This window comes from Pongo abelii, chromosome 1 (assembly GCF_028885655.2).
Source record: "Pongo abelii isolate AG06213 chromosome 1, NHGRI_mPonAbe1-v2.0_pri, whole genome shotgun sequence".
NCBI lineage: Eukaryota > Metazoa > Chordata > Mammalia > Primates > Hominidae > Pongo > Pongo abelii.
In genome coordinates, this window is record NC_071985.2 from 157,618,790 (window position 1) to 157,643,494 (window position 24,705).

The following is a 24,705-nucleotide window of genomic DNA, read 5'->3' on the forward strand; positions in this document are numbered from 1 at the left end:
AATGTTAAATTTAGCTAATATTCATTCTATATTCTGATTGCCCCAATTGTCCCCCAACACTGTATTTACCACATTCTGTCCAAATCAGGGTCTAATCCAGGGCCAGACCTTGCATCTGGTGGCTATGTCCCTGAAGTCTCTTCTGATTAGCACACTCCCCTTTTCCTCTGACACTGACCTATTGCCCTGGAGAATATCTCCACTTTCTGGATGTGTTTAGTTCCTTTCCAGTGATTTCATTTAGTTTGTTTATCTTCATTTCCTATGTGTAGGTTACACTTAATCTAAATCATTGGTGGTGGCTCCTGTTGGGTATTTTGAGCCAGAATACATCCTAGCTAGGTATGCCGTATAAACTCTATTGCCTTACATCAGGAGAAACAACATGTGGTTGACCCATCATTAGTGATGCTGTGCTTGATTATGGGTCTAGAGTCTTGCCTCTTTTTAATAAGGTCTCAGGATGACACAATAGGAGCAGGACTCACATCAATGAGTTCCACTCATTGCTACCCGCTCCTCCACCTCCATCTCCTACCAGTTCTCATCCCCCTGAACAGACCTTCCAAGCAAGAAAGACAAAAGGGAATAAAGTGTGGTAAAAGGCCCAGCAATAAAACTGGAAAGTATGACTCTTTTGGCTCCTAGTCTGAAACTTCATTCTAAATTTACTAAACTAGATATAAGCAGGCAGGGTGAATGTCCAAGAACTTCTCTCACACTAGATTCCAGTCTTCCCAGCTGTTGTCAAGGTCAAAATAGCATGGTTTTGGTATCTTACGCAGATACCAGAAGGCAGCCTACATGAGATACGAATGTTCTCCTAAACAACTTTTGAAAAAGATGATACAGAAAGCAGGCTCAACCATCTTGTAAACTGATCATGCCAAGATATGAACTTTGCTTTTCTTGATTCATTATGCAAAATTGAGAAAGAGGAGTCAAAGCTATACTGTATGGAATTTAGCCTGGGAGGTGGAGACCACCTAGATCCTGTTTTCTTTGTTTGCTTTGTTTGTTCCTTAACCAATGACAAGGTACAATGTTGGTCAAATATTTTCACCATCCTAGTTTCAGTATTCTCGTGTAAAATGGGGTATATGACACAGTGTATAGTTGTTAAGAGGATTTAACTTCATCTGTGAAACACCTACATTATAGTAACTACCAGTTCCCTTCTCCTCTCATCGGCAGGGTCTGAGATTACTGACATGCTTCCTGCTATACCTAGCACTGATTCCAAATGGGACTGGGTCTGCAGATGGAATTTACTAGTTTATATAGCTGAGGGAGCTGGAGAAAATTGGAGTAGAGGGCTGGAGGCAGAGGCTGACCACTGTTATTATATAAGCTAAAATATGATTAGAAGTGTATGATAAGAAGAGCTATGATACGTAACCTTTTAAGATAACCATGAACCTCGAAGTTTGTTGTTTTTTAAAAATGTATTTGGGACATTAAAGGCAGACTCGGTCATTTAGGGCCCAGCAACAGGAAAAAGGTAGTCCATATTGGATCTTGACATTTTATTCATTTTATTCTACCTCTCAGGTGCCAATCCTTGCACGTACATACTATTTTAAGAAAATCAGCAAGAGATGGCCATTTTATGATATTTTGGGCACTTCACTTAGCTTTTTAAATGGTGAGTGTGAAACCTGTATGTCCCTAATAATGCTTACCATCCTAATGAAGGTGGGTCAGTGTTGCTTGTTTTAAAGGTGTGTGTGTGGTGGTGGGGAATATCCTGAAAACGTTATGAGTAATCTTTATTTTTCTCATACATTTGATATTACTGGAGGCTAGTAGTTGTATTGATTACAAATGAACTCTGGAGCACACAGACCTAAGTTTGAATTCCAGGTTCCCCACTTACTAGCAGTGTAACTTTAAACAAAGATTAGACCCAAAAGTTCACGTTGCCTCTGGGAACCTTGGATTCTCATTTTTAGAAGTGCACTGATTATTGTAACTACTGCAGGCTCGTTGTGAATATTAAATGAGATAACATAAATGAAACATGGCACCTGGTGCATAGTAAGTGTTCAAAAGTTGGTTGCTATTTTAATTATCGTTATTATTATTTTTCCCAAGGGAACACAATTTACAAATGTTCGCTTGCCCTGGAATCTTTACCCCAACTCTGACTCTCAATGATTTGCTACTGTTAGTCTGACTGGTGAAAAATCAATGGGGAGACCAAGCATTGTAATTTCTGCCCATGAGGTCTGTAGAGGGAATTCTTTTCAATAGCTCTAATTAATGAGTTGGCAAGTCTGATAAAGCACCAGAGAATGGGGTGTTCATAGAAAGCATTAGTGTTTTTGTTTAACATATGTGACACTTGAAGCATTAGGATGCTGTTATTGTTCATTATGGCACGTGCCACCTCCCCATTCCCCAAAATTACCATAATTTGTACCTTCCAAATTGAATAGAGTCATTCATAGTTATCACATGGGAGTTTCTGTTAAAGTTAAAGGCCACACATAGTGTGATTAAGGTGGGACTGCTGAATTCAAAATATATCTCTTTTCCCTAGTCTACACTGGCTATTCTGCATGTAATAAAAGGTATTTAATGCATATTGTTTTTCATGACTAATGTGTCTTCTGAAGTTTAAAGCAGGAACAGAAAATGAAAGTAAACAAAATGCCTCATTTCTTAGTAATGAATTTTTCAAGTCTCTACATATCACCTACATTATACAAGTCATAGATGCAAATGGAAGAATTAACAGCTTTATTTCATCATCCCCAAACCTCTTACCTCCAGCACCTTCATGAATTTTTTTTTTTGGTAACTTCTTAAGAATAAATGCTCATTATCGGCAGCTTTGTGTATAAAGAATTAGTTCAACAAGTCCAACTGCCTTATGTTATTTTGTGTGTTAGTCTAAAGACTAAGAATTTTTAGGATAGGGAGAGATGTGTATAGAGCCTCAGAGTCATCAGCCCCTACAAATTTTTTTTTGCCTTTTGTGCTTTTTCCTAGAAAAACCAGCAGATACTCCCTCTCAGGAAGAGGACTTTGGTAAGTCATAGTCTGAGTATTCAGTGCTAAGAATCTTTCATGACAGTCTATCCATTGAGAAATATGTGATTCTTTTAAAATCTAGGAATAGCGAAATATTTGGTTGGTAAAGAATAATTGCTGACTGAAGCTTTTTTTGGATTATTCTTTCAACTGTCTGGTTTCTCCTTCTTGAAAGGGTTCCCTCTTTTTGGAGTTGTAAATGAATTTCCCAGGAAAAACATCTCGCAGCCACTGATGCTTTATCACCCCAGCTCACCTGACACATCTTGTTTTCTTTCCTTCCTTTCAGCTCAGTTTGTGACTTTGACACGTGAGTCTTATTCAAATCTCTCTTTCCAATAAACACCTTCACTCTCCAGCTTTCATGACACTATGTGTATATTATTCAGTCTTCTTTTTCTGACAGCCGGCTCTCTCCTTAGTCAGCCCCATAGAGTTGAGCCTTGCTACTCAAAGTGTGGTCTGTAGACCAGCAGCATGAGTAGGACCTGGGAGTTGGAAATTCAGCATCTCAAGTCCCATCCCAGACTTATTGAATCAGAATCTGCACCTTCAGAAGATTCTCAGGTGATTCATGTGCAAACAAAAATTTCAGCAGCACTGGCTTCAAGAATTTCTCTTCCTTTGTGCAATCTCATTGCCCCTGAGGTACACAAATAAGTACTTTTATGCTGTGACTTCCAACATTACTTGGATCCCCAATCTTCAAATAAAAGATTATTATATATGTGGCGAGAATGTTATAAGTCCATTCTATTAGCAATTTTAAAATATGCAATACATTATTATTAACTGTGATCACCATAGCAAGGTGATGGATATGTTAATTAGCTTAACTTAATCTTTCTACAATGTATACATAGAGCAAAACATCACATTGCAATCCATAAATATACACAATTATTGTTTGTCGATTAAATAAATAAATGTATAAGAAAATATGATCATACATGTAGTTTCCTGCCTCTGTTCTCAAAACCCATTTATTGACTCTCATGTACTTTAATTTTACCTACTTAGATGCTGCTGTTTGTTCTCACACTTAGATAGCATTTTACAGTTTCAAAATTCCTTCATATAGATTTTGTTACTTAATCATATATGATCATATAAGGTAGAAAGGTAGGTAATAGAAACTTTTGTAAAGGCTATTTTGTAAATTTCCATTTGTAATTTTTTAATCTTAGGGGTTGAAATAAAAAGGTAAAAAATGTATCAGCAGATTTTTTTTTTCCTACCTTAAAACAAAGTAGAGGTCAAGTCTTTTTTGTGCCATCAGAAGTCTGAATTATTCTGCCTCAAAATGTATCATGGGTCAAAATAATGTTTTTTTTGCTCAGTGTGATCTGAGTTATGTTTTTATTCATATACCTTGTCTTCTCACTTAGAATAAAGTAATTAGGCCTAAAATAAAGCCCTCGTCTTTCTGACAAGGTTTATGAGATAAATAAACCAATGAGGAAAAAACATTCCACTTCTGATATAAAGTAGCCTAAGGAGAGAGAAGTACCACTGAGTGCTGCTTCTGCTTGAATGGACAGAAGTAAAAGAAAGAGGAAAAGTTCAATATAAGATATTGCACTATGCCACTTCCATTCTCCCAGACAAGGTACTACTGGGATAACTCTGCTGAGTCATGGCCCAGGAGGAACTGTTGGTTTTGCATCCACTAAAAGTGCATCTCAGCAGAGGGAAACACTCCCAGATCCTAAGATCTGGGGTGCACTCAGTAGTCAGGGGTAAGTGAATAAACAGGCCTTGCATTTCGATTGGGTGGATGATGGCATTTTTGTCTTTTCTTTTTCGTTCATTCACTCCACATGTATACTTCTTTTTAAGAGCCTGATATTAAAGAAAGCTTAACTGTGCTAACAATGTGGGTAAGCTTGGGAGAATTGGAGTATTATTGGTGTTAACCCATAGTACACATTCTTCAACAGCCTTGTGTTCCAAAGAAGCTGAGGCCCACCAAAGCCAGTGGCTCGTTCCACTTCCTCTTCTGTTACAGGGAAGGGTTGTCCTCATCCTTTCCAAGGCTCATATTACCTCTATCAGCATTGCCTCTTCAAAGACTTTGCTCTTGCAATTATCCCCTCTCTCTTTCTTACCTACATGTAAATATGCCTTAATACAGCCGCCTGAAATTTATTTAAAAACAATGATCAATTAACCCTTTCATCACGCTAAAACTCAAAAGAATTGTTTATAGGCGTTGACTCCACTTTTCTCCTATTCTCTCATTAACCCACTCCAACCGGAATTGTATCTGCATTACTTCATGAAACAGTTTTTTATCATTTCCACAGACCTATATCTTGCTCTTCCATTACAGAATTCTTTTCCTCACCTTACTCTGTCTCAGCAGCATTTAGCATGCTCAGCCACTCTACTTTTTTAAACACTTTCTTCTTCTGCTTCCATGATACCACACTCTCCTGGGTTTCCTCCTGACTCTCTGATCTCTCCTTCTCTGCCCAGTCACTCACACTTAAAGTCTGGGTGTTGGAGAGCCCCCAGGATGCATTTTCTCTGACTTTTCTAGGTAATTGTATCTGATCCCATAGTTTTAAATACCATGAATGTGCCGTTAAGTCCTAGATTTACATCTCTAGCCCTGATTGCTCTTTCTTGCCCTGGACTTATTTATTTGACTTTATACCTCACCAAATCTGCTCTTGTGTCTACCTTCCTTTCTCTAATAAGGGCATCACCACTCACCATCTCCACTAAATGGCTTCATTCAAACCACTGTTATTTCTCTGTTAGATACCTACCATTACCTCCTAACTCATTTTTATCTGCAGCTATTACCCTACTCTGGTCTGTTCTCCACAAAATAATCAGACAAATCTGTTTGTAATTACAGTTCCTATTGTCAAAATCAAGTCGTGAAGTGAGCAAATAAATAACCAACTGCTATTTAAAATGCTCAAAGCACAATTCTAATGACTCAATATTACTTTTTTCATTTATCACATTTTATCTAATTTATAGTACATAAATATCAAACCACAAAAGCAAATATATTAGCCTAACGTACAGTATGCCATTTTGGATATTGGCTACTTTGACCCTATCAATTTGATTCTGACATATCAAAATCTTTATTTATAACCAAACATAAACATATATTACTTTAAAGTATACAAGATAAAGAAGAATTTTTAACCCTTTGTAATAACATAAAACATGATTACATTGTCATACGTATATATATGTATGGGCATATGTGTATGTATACAGAGAGTCTTTTTAAATGAGGTATTAATACTTGTTTCATAATAATCCTTCAAATAACACTTCCTTAGCCAAATCAAAGAAAGTTGAGATGGCTCTCCAGCTTTTTTAGGCAAAGATCTGCATGACATGTGAGACAATGAAAACAGTGTTTAGATATTTTTCTATCTTATTCTTTAAATTTCAAATTTTATTTTAGATTCAGAGGGCACATGTGCAGGCTTGTTACAAGAGTATATTGCATGATGTGAGGGTTTGGGATAGAGCCATTGAGGTAGAATCTGTCACCCAAATAGTGAGCAGAGTACTCAATAGGTTGATTTTCAGCCTTTGTCCCCATCCTCACTCCCATCTTATAGTCCCCAGTGTCTATTGTTCCCATGTTTATGTCTGTATGTACCCAATGTTTAGCTCCCACTTATAAGGGAAAATATGCAGTGTTTGGCTTTCTATTTCTGCATCAATTAACTTAGGATGATGGCCTCCACCTACATCCATGTTGCTTCAAAGGACATAATTTCTCTCTCTTTGTGGCTGCATAGTATTCCCTGGTGTACATGTACCATGGTTTCTTTATCCATTCCACTGTTGATGGGCACCTAGGTTGATTCCATATCTTTGCTATTGTGAATCCTGGTGCAACAAACATACAAGTGCAGGTGTCTTTATGGTAGAACAATTTCTTTTCCTTTGGATATATACCAAGCAATGGGATTGCTAGGTTGAGTGGTAGTTCTATTTTTGCTTCTTTGAGAAATCTCCAAACTGCTTTCCACAGTGACTGAACTGATTTACATTCCTACCAACAGCATAAAGAGTTCCTTTTTCTCTGTGTACTCACCAACATCTGTTATTTTTTAACTTTTTAATAATTACCACTCTCACTGGTGTGAGATGGTATTGCTTTGTGGTTTTGATTTGCATTTGTCTGATGATGCATGATGTGAAGCATTTTTTTCACTTGTTTCTTGGCCACTTGTATATCTTCTTTTTGAAGTATCTTGCCCACATTTTAATGGAGTTGTTTTTTACTTGTTTGGTTAAGTTCCTTATAGATTCTGGATATTAGACCTTTGTTGGGTGCATAGTTTGCTACTAATATTTTATCCCATTCTGTCAGTTGTCTGTTTACCCTGTTGATAGTTTCTCTTGCTGTGCAGAAGCTCTTTAGTTTAATTAGGTCCCACTTGTCAATTTTTTTTTTTTGAGACAGGGTCCCATTCTGTCTCTCAGGCTGAAGTGCAGTGGTGTGATCATGGCTCACTGCAGCTTAGACCTTCCTAGGCTCAAGTAATCCTTCCATCTCAGCCTTCTGAGTAGTTGGGACTATGTGCCATGATGCCTGGCTAATTTGTATGTTTTTTGTAGAGATGGGGGTCTCACTATGTTGCCCAGGCTGGTCTCAAACTTCCAGACTCAAGCAATCCACCCATCTTGGCCTCCCAAAGTGCTGGGATTACAGGTGTGAGCCACTGTGCCTGGCTTAATTTTGTTGTTGTTTTTGTTACAACTGCTTTTGTGGACTTAGTTCTAAATTCTTTGCCAAGACCAATGTCTAGAAGGTTATTTCCTAGGTGGTGTTCTAGTATTTTTATAGTTTGAGGTCTTACATTTAAATATTCAATCCATCACAAGTTAAGTTTTCTATATGGTGATAGGTAGGAGGTCTAGTTTCTTTCTTTTGCATATAGATAGCCAGCTACCCCAGCACCATTTATTAAATAGGGAGTCCTTTCCTTATTGCTTATTATTGTTGGCTTTGTTGAAAGTCAGTTGGTTGTAGGAGTGCAGCTTTATTTCTGAGTTCCCTATCCTGTTTCATTGGTCTACATGCCTGTTTTTATACCAGTACCATGCTGTTTTGATTACTGTAGCCTTATAGTATAGTTTGAAATTGGGTAATGTGATATGTCTGAAGTTGGGTAATGTGATGCCAACTTTGTTCTTTTTGGTTAGGATGCTTTGGCTATTTGGGCTCTTTTTTTTGGTTTTATATAAATTTTAGATTAGTTTTTTCTAATTCTGTAAAAAGTGGTGTTGGTGGTTTGATAGGCATAATGTTGAATCTGTATATTGCTTTGGGCAGTATGGCCATTTAAACAATATTGATTCTTCCAATCTATGTGCAAGGAATATTTTTTCATTTGATTGTGTAATCTATTATTTCTTTCAGCAGTGTTTGGTAGTTCTCCTTGTAGTTCTCTATTTTACACCATTGGCTAAATGTATTCCTAGGTATTTTATTTTATTTTTGGCTATTGTAAATGGGATTGTATTTTTGATTTGGCTATCAGCTTGAATGTTACTGCAGTACAGAAATGCTACTAGATTTTGTACATTGATTTTGTATCCTAAAACTTTACTGAAGTCATTTATTATGTTTAGGAGTCTTTCAAGAGAGTCTTTAGAGTTTTCTTTGTATCAAGTTCTATCTTCAGTGGAGATAGACAATTTTACATATTCTTTTCCTATTTAGATCCATTTTGTTTTGTTCTCTCACCTGATTGCACTAGCTAGGACTTCCAGTACTATACTGAATAGGAGTGGTGAGAGTGAGGATCCTTGTCTTGTTCCAGTTCCTCAAGGGAAATGCTTCCAGTTTTTGCTCTTTTAGTATGATGTTGGCTACAAGTTTTTCACAAATTGCCCATTATTTTGAGGTATGTTCCTTTAATGCTTACTTTTGCTAGACATTTGAAGCTTTTTAAAAAACTGAGAGTTTTTATTATGAAGAGATATTGGATTTTATCAAAAGCTTTTTTTGTACCTATTGAGATGATCATATGGTCTTTGTTTTTAATTCTGTTGAAGTGGTGAGTCACATTTATTGATTCATGTATGTTGAACCAACCTTGCATCCCAGGAATAAATCCTAGTTGATAGGATGAATTAGCTTATTGATGTGCTGCTGGATTTGATTTGCTCATTTTTTTTTTTTTTGTTAAGGATTTTTGTGTCTAAGTTCATCAAGGATATTGGCCTGGAGTTTTCTTTGTTTGTTGTGTCTTTGCCAGATTTTGGTATCAGAATGATGTTGGTTTTGTAGAATGAATTAGGGAGGAGTCGCCTCTCCTTGATTTTTTGGAATAGTTTCAGTAAGATTGGTACCAGCTCTTCTTTATACATCTGGTAGATTTTGCCTGTGAATTTGTCTGCTACAGGGCTTTTGTTGGTTGGTACTTTTTTTGTTACTGGCTCTATTTCAGAATTTATTATTGGCTTGTTCAGCGTTTCAATTTCTTCCTGATTAAATCTTGGGAGACTATGAATTTACCTATTTCCTCTAGGTTTTTAATTTTTGTAGATAGATGTATTCATAGTTGTCTCTGAGGATCTTTTGTATTTCTATGGGATTGGTTGTAATGTCACCATTGTCGTTGGTATTGTACTCATTTGGATTGCCTCTCTTTTTTTCTTTGTTAATCTAGCTAGCAGTCTCTTGGCATTATTTGTTTCTCCTTTCAAAGAACCAATTTTTTGTTTTGTTGATCCTTTTTTATGAATTTTGGCATCTCAGTGTCAATTAGTTCTCTTCTGATTTTAGTAATTTATTTTCTTCTGCCAGCTTTGGGATGAGTTTGTTCTTGTTTTTCTAGTTCCTCTAAGTGTGATATTAGATTGTTAATTTGAGATTTTTCTAACTTCTCAATATAGGTATTTAGTGCTATAAACTTTCCTCTTAACACTGCTTTTGCTGCATCCCAGAGCTTTTGCTATGTTGTGTCTCTCTTTTCATTTATTTCAAAGAATTTTTTTATTTCATTAATTTTGTTGGTTACCCAAAAGTCATTTGCAAGTTGCTTAGTTTTCATGTAGTTGTGTGGTTTTGAGAAATCCTCTTGGCATTGATATCTATTTTTATTCCACTGTGGTCTGAGAATATGTGTGGTATGATTTCAGTTTTTTTAAATTTATTGAGACTTGCTTTATGGCCAAGAATGTGGTTGATCTTAGACTATATTCCATATGCACATGAGACGAATGTATATTCTGTGGTTGTTGGGTAGTATCTTGTAGATGTCTTTTAGGTCCAGTTGGTCAAGAATTGAATTTAGTCCAGAATTTCTTTGTTAGTTTTCTGCCTCGATGATCTAACGCTCTTAGTAGGGTATTGAGGTTCCCCATTATTATTGGATGTTTAAGTCTTTCGGTAGGTGTAGAAGTACCTGTTTTATGAATCTGAGTGCTCCAGTGTTGAGTGCATATATATTTAGGACAAATATGTCTTTTTTGTTGAAATGAATTCTTTATCATTATGTAATACCCTTTTTTGTCTTTTTTTCTGTTGTGAGTTTAAATCCTGTTTTATCTCATACAAGAATAGCCACTCCTGCTCTTTTTCATTTCCTGCTTATTTGATAGACCTTTTTCTATCCCGAAAGTCATTCAGAAGCAATGAGCCTGTAGGTGTTGTTACACATGATACATGTCTCTTGAAGACAGAGAAAGGTTGGGTCTTTTTTTAAAAAAAAATCCAATTTGCCACTCTATGCCTTTTAGTGGGGTGTTTAGGCCACTTACATTCAAGGTTAATATTGATATGTGAGGTTTTTCTTTTTTTAGATGGAGTCTCGCTCTGTCGCCCAGGCTGGAGTGCAGTGGAGCGATCTGGGCTCACTGCAAGCTCCGCCTCCCGGGTTCATGCCATTCTCCTGCCTCAGCCTCCCGAGTAGCTGGGACCACAGGCGCCCGCCACCACGCCTGGCTAATTTTTGTATTTTTAGTAGAGGTGGGGTTTCACTGTGTTAGCCAGGATGGTCTCGATCTCCTGACCTTGTGATCCACCTGCCTCGGCCTCCCAAAGTGCTGGGATTACAGGCGTGAGCCACTGCACCTGGCCGATATGTGAGGTTTTGATCCTGTTGTGATGTTGTTAGCTGGATACTTTGTAGTCTCAATTGTGTAGTTGTTTTTTATAGGTTCTGTGGACTATGTACTCATGTGTTTTTGTGGTAGCAAGTATTATTCTTTTATTTCCATGTTTAGAACTCCTTTAAGTGTCTCTTGTGAAACTGGTCTAGTGGTAATGAATTTTTTTAGTGATTGCTTGTTTGGAAAAAATTGTCTTTCTCCTGTTATGAAAATTAGTTTGGTGAGATACAAAATACTTGGTTGGAATTTCTTTTCTTCAAGAATGCTAAAAATAGGCCTCCAGGTCTATTCTGGCTTGTAAGGTTTCTGCTGAGAAGTCCACTGTTCACCTGATGAGGTTCCCTTTGTAATTGATATGACCCTTTAATACAGTTGCCTTTAAGATTTCTTTTCATGTTGACTTTGAAAATTCTGATAATTATGTGTCTTGAGGAAGGTCACCTTGTATAATATCACACAAAGATTCTCTGAATTTCTTGAACTTACATGCCAACTTCTTTAGCAAAATTGAGAAAATTGTTGTGGATTGTATCCTCAGATATGTTTTCCAAGTTGCTTACTCTCTCTTCTCTCTCAGACATGCCAGTGAGTCACACGTATAGTCTCTAGAGGCTTTGTCCATTTTTAAATCATTCTTTTTTATTTGTTTTTGTCTGACTGAGTTGATTTGGAAGACTGATCTTCAAGCTCGGAAATTCTTTCCTCAGCTTGGTCTAATCTGTTATTAAGACTTTCAGCTGTATTTTGAAATTTCTATAGTGAAATTTTCAATTCCAGAAGTTGAGTTTGGTTCTTTCTTAAAATGGCTCTGTTGTCTTTCGATACTTGGATCATTTTTTGAGCTTTCTTGGATCGGGTTTTAATTTTCTCCTGAATCTCATTGAGCTTTCTTGGCCATCCATATTCTGAATTCTATGTCAGTTGTTTCAGACATTTGAATCTGGTTAGGATCCATTGCTGGAGAGGTAATGCAATCCTTTAGAGGTAAGGAAACACTCTGACTTTTGAAATTGCTAGAGTTCTTGCACTGATTCCTTCTCATATGAGAGGGCCAGTATTTCTTTTTGAAATTGCTGTCATTTGGATGGGACTTTTTGTTTTTATAATAATTTTTGTGTTTGACTGTGGTGTATGTTGTGTATAGTATTGGCTTCATTGCTATGTGCTTTTAGAGGGCCAAGGCTCTGTAGAGTTCCTTGGTTGTGGATCCTTTCCTGCATGGGTTTCCAGGCATTGAGTGCTGAAGGGATGTATTTTTGCTTGCTGGTGTGATTCAGGCTGCAATCCAGTAGACAGTGCTTAAGAGTCAGGGCTGGCAAATAGGCTCTTAGCCACATGCCTCTTGCATGTTTCAGTACATGTGCAGCAGTGCTCTGGGGAGGGGAATGGGGGGCAAAAGATGACTTCCTCACCAAGTTTGTCCACAGGCCTTAGTGGAGTCCCCTGCAATTACTGGCATCACACCTGCATTTCCTTAGCACCAAGTGGGGCTTTGGTGGGCTACCTTCTCCACACTTTCTTAGGTGTGGTCTGTGCCAAGTGTTAGGTCACCAGGAGACCCACAATTCCCTGGAGACCTACTGGTCCTCTAAGCCTGGCAGAGTCCAAGGAGGTTGTGAGGTATGTCTGCAGGTAGTCTGGTGATTCAGTGGGTCAAGAGTGGAGGATCCTGAGGCAGAGTGGTGGTACCACAGGTGTTCAGCTTGTGTGTTGACTGTAGCCAGGGATTTTAGCCCAGAGGATGATTGTGGGACTGCTCAGCTTGCACTCCTTCTACTGGGTCTCCCTCTGATGCCTGCCTAAGAACAGGCCCAACCAGCGAGATTTGTCCCAAGCCTTCTGCACTCAGGTCACTTGCTGTTCCAAAATGTTCTAGGCTGCAGGGCTCCTTGGGGCAGAAGCTGCAGATAACAGGTTTCACCCTTTCTGGACTGGTCTGGTGCAGGGAGGGATGACCAGCTCCTATGCCACCACATGAGCACACGCCACACTCCCTCAGGGTTCTGAGAGTGGGGGCTCCTCCCCCACCTGAGCTCAGGCCACAGATCTCAGCTTGATGCCCCTGGATAGCATGCTTGAATCCTGGGGGGTAGGGACTGGGCCAGTAGTTTTGTCCTCTGAACCCTCAGGGTTGAGTGCCGGCTGTGCTGGGGGAGTTTAACTCCTCACAGGCAGCTGGCAAAATACTCAGGTGGGGCGGTGGAGGCTGTGCTGTGGGCAACCTCCTGCAGGAGTAGCCAGGCAGGTTGTCTTAGGAGGGAGTGGTGGACAAGGCAGCGTGTGGATCAGATGTGCTCTGCTTCTGCAGGAAAGGGAGCCTTGCTCTCTCCTGGCCCAAGAGTCAGCAGGAGCCACAGTCACTCAGAGCAAGATGGAGAGCCTTGTGGGATAAATGCCTGAAGTTACGTTTTGTTGCAGCTGCACCACGTGCCACCTTGAAACCTTCAGGGCTCTATGCAGGTTCAATCTCTGCCTCTGTCTGGTCTCTGAGAAGTTCCTCCTGCCAATTCAAATGTCTGTGGGGGTCATGGGATCTCTTGTCTCTAGGATCCCAGAGGTTTGTATTTGGGGTGTGCTGCCTTGGAGTTCCTTTACTCACCCCTTCCTTAGGACCTGTTGAGGGCCGGGAGCTGGTCTTGGTGCTCGGTGACTCCATGCAGGCTTCCCAGCTTCCTCCTTCTTCAGCCACAAAGTCTGTCACCTCCCTATCGATTTTTGGTGTTTTCTCTCAAAATATTTTTTCGAAGTATAATGGTTTACTCTATATTTTGGTTTCTGTTAGTGGGGGAGGCCATTCCCAGCTGCATCTAGTCAGCTATCTTCTAGATCTTTTTCTTGATTCTGACACTCTGACCTACTTTAAATGTTGACCTGAGGATATTTTGACTCTGCTTCTAAATACCAATATTCAGATTTATACCATCATCAATGAATTCAGGTCAATAAAGAGTTCTTACATTTTTTGAAGTAAAATCTATGAGTTTGATTCCTCAATTTTTTGTATAGCAGTGTGAAACTACGGTTTTATTCTTTTTTATTCTACTAAACTTCACTGAACTGAATGTCAATTTTAAAATAAAGGTTTGACTTAGTGATTATGTTTTATCTACATTGTTTGAACAACCAAAGCTGTTTCATTAAATATTTTTGTGGTCATCATTTCACCCTATTACAATTTTCCAATGTCAAATTTTAAAGGAAGATATAATTCTTTTATCAATTTTTGGTCAGTAAACATTACCATGAAAAGTTTGGCTAATGTCAATTCTATTTTCTGTTAATAACTTCTCCAAAGGTTTCATTTCTTCCAAGGTCAATTTTTGCAGTTTTCCGGTTTACTAACAATATGTGATTCTTTAATTTTGACCATTTTGACCATTTTGACCATTGTTCAACTAACTTTTACAAAGAAAAAATTCACTTCACTATATGTACATGTCTTTAGAATTGCTAGTTTTATTTTGTCATGATGATTTCCTCCTAATCTCATTTTGCTTGGGTAAAGTTGTATTTTATGTTGAATATCCTCAGTGTCAGAATTCCAGGATTAAAATAGTCTCCTATAATCTTAATTACTCTTTATTTTTTCCTCTCAATCTGCATATAAGTGTTAGCCAGAGTTGTAACAATTAAAAACTATTGCTAAAACAGGTTTGACTCAATATAGAAATTCCAGAAAGCCTAAAGGCATCTGGGGAAAAGTAAGTGTAAATTTAAGGAAAAATGGTAAATTTTTTATTTAGATAAAACATTTTATACGCATTTGATCTCTGACTCACTGGGAAAAAGCTCTTTCCTTACCTTGAAACCTTTTTTTTTTTTGAGATGGAGTCTCACTCTGTCACCCAGGTTAGAGTGCCGTGGCATGATCTTGGCTCACTGCAGCTTCTGCCTCCCAGGTTCAAGCGATTCTCCTGTGTCAGCTTCCCAAGTAGCTGGAATTACAGGCGCATGCCAACATGCCCAGCTAATGTTTGTATCTTTAGCAGGGACGGGGTTTTACCAAATTGACCGGGTTGGTCTCGAATTCCTGGCCTTAAGTGATCTGCTCGCCTCAGCCTCCCAAAGTGCTGCGATTACGGGCGTGAGCCACTGCGCCCAGCTACCTTGGAGCTTTTATATACCTTGTCAATCCAATCTGGCTTTTTCTTTCTGGCAGGATGAACTACCTCTTAGCACAAAGTATTGCAATCAACTGTTCCTCACCTGTGTGAAAAACAGCCTTTAGAAGGTTGAACTAAATAAAAAAATATATATAATCTCCTCACACTTTTAAATAGGTGGGCCTTCATTTTAGCTTTTGGTAGGTTAGTCTAAAGTAATAGAAATGAATATATCTTTTATTGATTAGCTGGAAATAATTTAGACTCTCTGTTTATCTCTTTCAAATTATTAAAAACAGATAAAGTGGCTACTCTGGGGTGGATCTGATTTTATTTCTCCACTGTTTTTCATTTTTTGATTTTTTTAATTTTTCATTTTCTTAATTTTATTGATCAAGAAAGGCTGAATATTATGCTCTGTAGAAAGCTACTTGGGTCTTTGGATATGTTGAGGTGACTACAAAAATAACTAAAAATAGTTTACAGCACTTACTGTGAGTTGGACACTATTCTTACTGCTTTACATATGCTAACTCAATATATCTAAAACCCCTTTGAGGATGGTTCTATTTCTCCTGTTTTATAGATGAGGAAACTGAGGCATAGAGAAGTTAAGTAACTTGTGCAGATAAGCACAGTAACAATTGAACACAAACTGCATGCAGTTTTCTATTTTAAAAATACTTTATATCTTGTTTTTAATTAAAAATAAACTTTTGATTCCCTGCCTTAGCAAATGGGATGAACATATAATTTCCCATTGACACATCCTTGCTGCACATAAAGAGATGGAGAGATGGAGCATGAAGTTTGAAGTATCTGATAAAACTGGAGTCCAGCCCCTTTATTTGCTTTGTAGCTACCAAACCCAACAGGAAAACTGAGGCGTTTTCCCTGTGTGAGATAAGAGTATTGTCCCAATCCTTCTTCTCACTCCTCTTTCTTAATACGCTTCTTAGTTTAGATCTTCCCTGTAGCACATGCACGTTGTTTCATGCAACCAATAAAACTGATCATATTATTAAAGAGTTTGTAGGGACAAACTACAATAAGTAGAAATTTACTAAATGCTCAGTTTTACAACTACTTAAACCAGGAAATTACATTTTTCTCCTGTTCCTGATTTTCTCCTTCTCTCTGACACCCCTGATTCTTCTCATTAGCCTACCATACACCCACTCTGATCCCGTATCAAAGTTACTCTCTTTGGTGATACTCAGTTTCCTGTTTGATCCTACAGAACATCATACACTTGTGAGTTTTTGTTGAATGTTTTCAGTACAACCTGTATAAAACAATATCTGCTAGGAATGCTCTGGTTTATGCTCCAGGTATTTTGTTACTTCCATCTTCTCTCTACAGCCTTTGAGATTGACTTTGTAGTTCACTGACGGGTCCAAAATACTTGTTCTACATAAATTGCCTGGAAGAGGTCACATCTAGGTATTTCTATACACACACTACTGGGCATCTTTGCAATAGGAAACTGTGGTTGGAAATATTCTGATCACTATGCTACCCAAGCCTGAGTCTGTCTCAGTAGTTAAGGAGATGAAAGAAGTTATAAAGCAGTTTGAAGTGGAAGAAATTATTTTAACTGGAAAAATTCCAATAAACAAATTATTAAATTGATATTCTTCTTTCTAAAATAGTTATTTTTATATGTAGATAGGTATAAGTTTATATTACAGCATATAGGAACAAAAATCCCAGAAATTGTTTATTTCCTCCTAGAACTAAAGGATAGCTTAGAATATTAGCTTTAGAAGCTTGACATTCTTTGCCAGGTTCCAGGCCTGGCTTAAAGCCAGAGGATGGAGGATGAGGAACATAATTTTCCCATTCATTGAATAAAGTTCTTAGTTCAGTCAGAACTACTCTTAGTGGAAAAGCCTAACTTATTCAAATAATTTTATTTTCAAGCATAAATGAATAGTATCTTGATGGCATAGAACCTTCTGACAAAACTGGATTGCATACATGGTAATTCGTGACTGGGGCTAGAGAAGATGAGCTGTAAGCAGTAAGTTACAAGGCCAAGCAATGGGAAAACTTCCAACTGGAAACTTGGCAATTGGTTAAACTGTTCCGTCTTTGTTTTTTATTCTTTTGGTAAAGTTTTACTTTTTCTTTCCTTATAAACTTAACTAACATCTTCGGTTATTAAAAAAAGTTTTCATTTTTATGTTGAAGAAATGAAAGAACCACATTTAATAGAAAATGTAAAAATAGATTTAATGAATGCTGACTTTTTAAAAAATTTATTTATTTTATTTTATTTTATTTTATTATTGTTATACTTTAAGTTTTAGGGTACATGTGCACAATATGCAGGTTTGTTACATATGTATACATGTGCCATGTTGGTGTGCTGCACCCATTAACTCATTATTTAGCATTAGGTATGTCTCCAAATGCTATCCCTCCCCCCTCCCCCAACCCCACAACAGTCCCCAGAGTGTGATGTTCCCCTTCCTGTGCCCATGTGTTCTCATTGTTCAATTCCCACCTATGAGTGAGAACATGTGGTATTTGGTTTTCTGTCCTTGCAATAGTTTGCTGAGAATGATGGTTTCCGGTTTCATCCATGTCCCTACAAAGGACACGAACTCATCATTTTTTATGGCTTCATAGTATTCCATAGTATATATGTGCCACATTTCTTTTTTTTTTCTTTTTTTTATTATTATTATTATTATTATTATTATTATACTTTAGGCTCTATGGTACATGTGCACAACGTGCAGGTAAGTTACATATGTATACATGTGCCATGCTGGTGCACTGCACCCACCAACTCATCATCTAGCATTAGGTATATCTCCCAATGCTATCCCTCCCCCGTCCCCCCACCCCACAACAGTCTCCAAAGTGTGATGTTCCCCTTCCTGTGTCCATGTGTTCTCATTGTTCAATTCCCACGTATGAGTGAGAATATGCGGTGTTTGGTTTTTTGTTCTTGCGATAGTTTACTGAGAATGATGATTTCCAATTTCATCCATGTCCCTACAAAGGACGTGAACTCATCATTTTTTATGGCTGCATAGTATTCCATGGTGTATATGTGCCACATTTTCTTAATCCAGTCTATCATTGTTGGACATTTGGGTTGGTTCCAAGTCTTTGCTATTGTGAATAATGCCGCAACAAACATACGTGTGCATGTGTCTTTATAGCAGCATGATTTATAGTCCTTTGGGTATATACCCAGTAATGGGATGGCTGGGTCAAATGGAATTTCTAGTTCTAGATCCCTGAGGAATCGCCACACTGACTTCCACAAGGGTTGAACTAGTTTACAGTCCCACCAACAGTGTAAAAGTGTTCCTATTTCTCCACATCCTCTCCAGCACCTGTTGTTTCCTGACTTTTTAATGATTGCCACTCTAACTGGTGTGAGATGGTATCTCATTGTGGTTTTGATTTGCATTTCTCTGATGGCCAGTGATGGTTAGCATATTTTCATGTGTTTCTTGGCTGCATAAATGTCTTCTTTTGAGAAGTGTCTGTTCATGTCCTTCGCCCACTTTTTGATGGGGTTGTTTGTTTTTTTCTTGTAAATTTGTTGGAGTTCATTGTAGATTCTGGATATTAGCCCTTTGTCAGATGAGTAGGTTGCGAAAATTTTCTCCCATTTTGTAGGTTGCCTGTTCACTCTGATGGTAGTTTCCTTTGCTGTGCAGAAGCTCTTTAGTTTAATTAGATCCCATTTTTCAATTTTGGCTTTTGTTGCCATTGCTTTTGGTGTTTTAGACATGAAGTCCTTGCCCATGCCTATGTCCTGAATGGTATTGCCTAGGTTTTCTTCTAGGGTTTTTATGGTTTTAGGTCTAACATTTAAGTCTTTAATCCATCTTGAATTGATTTTTGTATAAGGTGTAAGGAAGGGATCCAGTTTCAGCTTTCTCCATATGGCTAGCCAGTTTTCCCAGCACCATTTATTAAATAGGAAATCCTTTCCCCATTAATTGTTTTTGTCAGGTTTGTCAAAGATCAGATATTTGTAGATATGCGGCATTATTTCTGAGGGCTCTGTTCTGTTCCATTGGTCTATATCTCTGTTTTGGTACCAGTACCATGCTGTTTTGGTTACTGTAGCCTTGTAGTATAGTTTGAAGTCAGGTAGCATGATGCCTCCAGCTTTGTTCTTTTGGCTTAGGATTGACTTGGTGATGCGGGCTCTTTTTTGGTTCCATATGAACTTTAAAGTAGTTTTTTCCAATTCTGTGAAGAAAGTCATTGGTAGCTTGATGGGGATGGCATTGAATCTATAAATTACCTTGGGCAGTATGGCCATTTTCAGGATATTGATTCTTCCTACCCATGATCATGGAATGTTCTTCCATTTGTTTGTATCCTCTTTCATTTCACTGAGCAGTGGTTTGTAGTTCTCCTTGAAGAGGTCTTTCACATCCTTTTAAGTTGGATTCCTAGGTATTTTATTCTCTTTGAAGCAATTGTGAATGGGAGTTCACTCATGATTTGGCTCTCTGTTTGTCTGTTATTGCTGTATAAGAATGCTTGTGATTTTTGTACATTGATTTTGTATCCTGAGACTTTGCTGAAGTTGCTTATCAGCTTATGGAGATTTGGGGCTGAGACAATGGGGTTTTCCAGATATACAATCATGTCATCTGCAAACAGGGACAATTTGACTTCCTCTTTTCCTAATTGAATGCTCTTTATTTTCTTCTCCTGCCTAATTGCCCTGGCCAGAACTTCCAACACTATGTTGAATAGGAGTGGTGAGAGAGGGCATCCCTGTCTTGTGCCGGTTTTCAAAGGGAATCCTTCCAGGTTTTGCCCATTCAGTATGATATTGGCTGTGGGTCTGTCATAGATAGCTCTTATTATTTTGAGATATGTCCCATCAATACCTAATTTATTGAGAGTTTTTAGCACAAGCGTTGTTGAATTTTGTCAAAGGCCTTTTCTGCATCTATTGAGATAATCGAGATAATCATGTGCTTTTGGTCCTTGGTTCTGTTTATAAACTGGATTACATTTATTGATTTTCGTATATTGAACCAGGCTTGCATCCCAAGGATGAAGCCCACTTGATCATGGTGGATAAGCTTTTTGATGTGCTGCTGGATTCTGTTTGCCAGTATTTTATTGAGGATTTTTGCATCAATGTTCATCAAGGATATTGGTCTAAAATTCTCTTTTTTGGTTGTGTCTCTGCCAGGCTTTGGTATCAGGATGATGCTGGCCTCATAAAATGAGTTAGGGAGGATTCCCTCTTTTTCTATTGATTGGAATAGTTTCAGAAGGAATGGTACCAGCTCCTCCCTGTACCTCTGGTAGAATTCGGCTGTGAATCCATCTGGTCCTGGACTTTTTTTGTTTGGTAAGCTATTAATTATTGCCACAATTTCAGCTCCTGTTATTGGTCTATTCAGAGATTCAACTTCTTCCTGGTTTAGTCTTGAGAGGGTGTATATGTCGAGGAATTTATCCATTTCTTCTAGATTTTCTAGTTTATTTGCATAGAGGTGTTTGTAGGATTCTCTGATGGTAGTTTGTATTTCTGTGAGATCAGTGGTGATATCCCCTTTATCATTTTTTATTGCATCTATTTGATTCTTCTCTCTTTTCTTCTTTGTTAGTCTTGCTAGCGGTCTGTCAATTTTGTTGATCTTTTCAAAAAACCAGCTCCTGGATTCATTAATTTTTTGAAGGATTTTTTGTGTCTCTATCTCCTTCAGTTCTGCTCTGATTTTAGTTATTTCTTGCCTTCTGCTAGCTTTTGAATGGTTTGCTCTTTCTTTTCTAGTTCTTTTAATTGTGATGTTAGGGTGTCAATTTTGGATCTTTCCTGCTTTCTCTTGTGGGCATTTAGTGCTATAAATTTCCCTCTACACACTACTTTGAATGTGTCCCAGAGATTCTGGTATGTCGTGTCTTTGTTCTCGTTGGTTTCAAAGAACATCTTTATTTCTGCCTTCATTTCGTTATGTACTCAGTAGTCATTCAGGAGCAGGTTGTTCAGTTTCCATGTAGTTGAGCAGTTTTGAGTGAGTTTCTTAAACCTGAGTTCTAGTTTGATTGCACTGTGGTCTGAGAGACAGTTTGTTATAATTTCTGTTCTTTTACATTTGCTGAGGAGAGCTTTACTTCCAACTATGTGGTCAATTTTGGAATAGGTGTGGAGTGGTGCTGAAAAAAATGTATATTCTGTTGATTTGGGGTGGAGAGTTCTGTAGATGTATATTAGGTCTGCTTGTTGCAGAGTTGAGTTCAATTCCTGGATATCCTTGTTGACTTTCTGTCTTGTTGATCTGTCTAATGTTGACAGTGGGGTGTTAAAGTCTCACATTATTATTGTGTGGGAGTCTACGTCTCTTTGTAGGTCACTCAGGACTTGCTTTATGAATCTGGGTGCTCCTGTATTGGGTGCATATATATTTAGGATAGTTAGCTCTTCTTGTTGAATTGATCCCTTGACCGTTATGTAATGGCCTTCTTTGTCTCTTTTGATCTTTGTTGGTTTAAAGTCTGTTTTATCAGAGACTAGGATTGCAACCCCTGCCTTTTTTTGTTTTCCATTTGCTTGGTAGATCTTCCTCCATCCCTTTGTTTTGAGCCTATGTGTGTCTCTGCACGTGAGATGGGTTTCCTGAATACAGCACACTGATGGGTCTTGAGTCTTTATCCAATTTGCCAGTCTGTGTCTTTTAATTGGAGCATTTATTCCATTTTCATTTAAAGTTAGTATTGTTATGTGTGAATTTGTTCCTGTCATTATGATGTTAGCTGGTTATTTTGCTCGTTAGTTGATTCAGTTTCTTCCTAGCCTTGATGGTCTTTATGTTTTGGCATGTTTTTGCAGTGGCTGGTACTGGTTGTTCCTTCCATGTGTAGTGCTTCCTTCAGGAGCTCTTTTAGGGCAGGCCTGGTGGTGACAAAATCTCTCAGCATTTGCTTGTCTGTAAAGTATTTTATTTCTCCTTCACTTATGAAGCTTAATTTGGCTGGATATGAAATTCTGGGTTGAAAATTCTTTTCTTTAAGAATGTTGAATATTGGCCCCTACTCTCTTCTGGCTTGTAGAGTTTCTACCAAGAGATCTGCTGTTTGTCTGATGGGCTTCCCTTTGATGGTAACCCGACCTTTCTCTCTGGCTGCCCTTAACATTTTTTCCCTCATTTCAACTTTGGTGAATCTGACAGTTATGTGTCTTGGAGTTGCTCTTCTCGAGGAGTATCTTTGTGGCGTTCTCTGTATTTCCTGAATCTGAATGTTGGCCTGCCTTTCTAGATTGGGGAAGTTCTCCTGGATAATATCCTGCAGAGTGTTTTCCAACTTGATTCCATTCTCCCCATCACCTCAGGTACACCAATCAGATGGAGATTTGGTCTTTTCACATAGTCCCATATTTCTTGGAGGCTTTGTTCATTTCTTTTTATTCTTTTTTCTCTAAACTTCCCTTCTCACTTCATTTCATTCATTTTGTCTTCCATCACTGATACCCTTTCTTCCATTTGATTGCATCAGCTCCTGAGGCTTCTGCATTCATCACGTAGTTCTTGGGCCTTGGCTTTCAGCTCCATCAGCTCCTTTAAGGCCTTCTCTGCATTGGTTATTCTAGGTATCCATTTGTCTAATTTTTTTTCAAAGTTTTTAACTTCTTTGCCATTGGTTTGAATTTCCTCCTGTAGCTCAGAGTAGTTTGATCATCTGAAGCCTTCTTCTCTCAACTTGTCAAAGTCATCCTCCATCCAGCTTTGTTCCATTGCTGGTGAGGAGCTGCGTTCCTTTGGAGGAGGAGAGGAGCTCTGCTTTTTAGAGTTTCCAGTTTTTCTGCTCTGTTTTTTCCCATCTTTGTGGTTTTTTCTACTTTTGGTCTTTGATGATGGTGACGTACAGATGGGTTTTTGGTGTGGATGTCCTTTCTGTTTGTTAGTTTTCATTCTAACAGACAGGACCCTCAGCTGCAGGTCTGTTGGAGTTTGCTAGGGGTTCACTTCAGACCCTGTTTGCCTGGGTATCAGCAGCGGTGGCTGCAGAACAGCGGTGACTGTAGAATAGCGGATATTGGTGAACCACAAATGTTGCTGCCTGATCGTTCCTCTGGAAGTTTTGTCTCAGAGGAGTACCCGACTTTGTGAGGTGTCAGTCTGCCCCTACTTGGGAGTGCCTCCCAATTAGGCTTCTCGGGCATCAGGGACCCACCTGAGGAGGCTGTCTGCCTGTTCTCAGATCTCCAGCTGCGTGCTGGGAGAACCACTACTCTCTTCAAAGCTGTCAGACAGGGACATTTAAGTCTGCAGAGGTTACTGCTGTCTTTTCATTTGTCTGTGCCCTGCCTCCAGAGGTGGAGCCTACAGAGGCAGGAAGGCCTCCTTGAGCTCTGGTGGGCTCCACCCAGTTCGAGCTTCCCAGCTGCTTTGTTTACCTAATCAAGCCTGGGCAATGGCAGGCGCCCTTCCCCCAGCCTCGCTGCAACCTTGCAGTTTGATCTCAGACTGCTGTGCTAGAAATCAGCGAGACTCCGTAGGCATTGGACCCCCCAAGCCAGGTGCAGGATATAATCTCCTGGTGTGCCATTTTTTAAGCCCATTGGAAAAGTGCAGCATTAGGGTGGGAGTGACCGGATTTTCCAGGTGCCATCTGTCACCCCTTTCTTTGACTAGGAAAGGGAACTGCCTGACCCCTTGCACTTCCCTAGTGGGACAATGCCTCACCCTGCTTTGGCTCATGCAAGGTGCACTGCACCCACTGTCCTGCACCCACTGTCTGGCACTCCCTAGTGAGATGAACCCGGTACCTCAGATGGAAATGCAGAAATCACCCATCTTCTGCGTTGCTCACGCTGGGAGCTGTAGACTGGAGTTGTTCCTAATTGGCCATCTTCGCTCCATCCAATAAATTCTGATTTTTATTTTAAATAAACATTTAACTGTGTGCCAAAAGTATTGCTATGAAAATAAGAATGAACCTCTATTTGGAGACATTTACATTTTTTCCCCAAATGCAATAATAATATTCTATCAAAATGAAATTTCTGTCATGACATTTTTATGGAATGTATGTATCTCTCATGAATCACAGCTATCATCTCAATTTTGTCATTGCATTGAAAAGAACATGCGTTCTTTCTTCTCCTCACCTCAGGAACTCCTAAAAGTATTAATCATCCTTAAAAATAAAAATACCATAGATAGCATTATTTTTAAATTTCTCTGATATTATATGGAGTACATTCTTTATTTTGTATGAAGTATGTAAGTAGTAAGAAGAAGCCAGGAGCAGTTGCTCACACCTGTAATCTCAGCACTTTGGGAGGCTGAGGAAGGAGGATAGCTTGAGGCCACAATTTCGAGACCAGTCTGGGCGGCAAAACAAAACCCTGTCTCTTAAAAAATTAAACAAAAAAATAGCCAAGTGTAGTGGTGTGCACCAGTAGTCATAGCTACTCAGGAGGCTGAGGCAGGAAGATTCCATGAGCCCAGGA

At 38.6% G+C, this 24,705-nt stretch overlaps 1 protein-coding gene across 7 annotated transcripts in view; it reads left to right on the forward strand.

The window, feature by feature from the left end:
• Positions 1-24,705, forward strand: part of SLC44A5 (solute carrier family 44 member 5) — a 443,676-nt gene that overhangs the window by 229,897 nt on the left and 189,074 nt on the right. For 6 of the 7 annotated variants that reach the window (XM_054532995.2, XM_054532994.2, XM_054532996.2 and 3 more), the window contains one exon: positions 2,995-3,033. The exons of the other annotated variant lie outside the window; for it this stretch is intronic. In XM_054532995.2, coding sequence (XP_054388970.1) covers positions 2,995-3,033 — 39 coding nt within the window. The remainder of the gene's footprint in view (positions 1-2,994; positions 3,034-24,705) is intronic. 7 annotated transcript variants of the gene reach the window in all.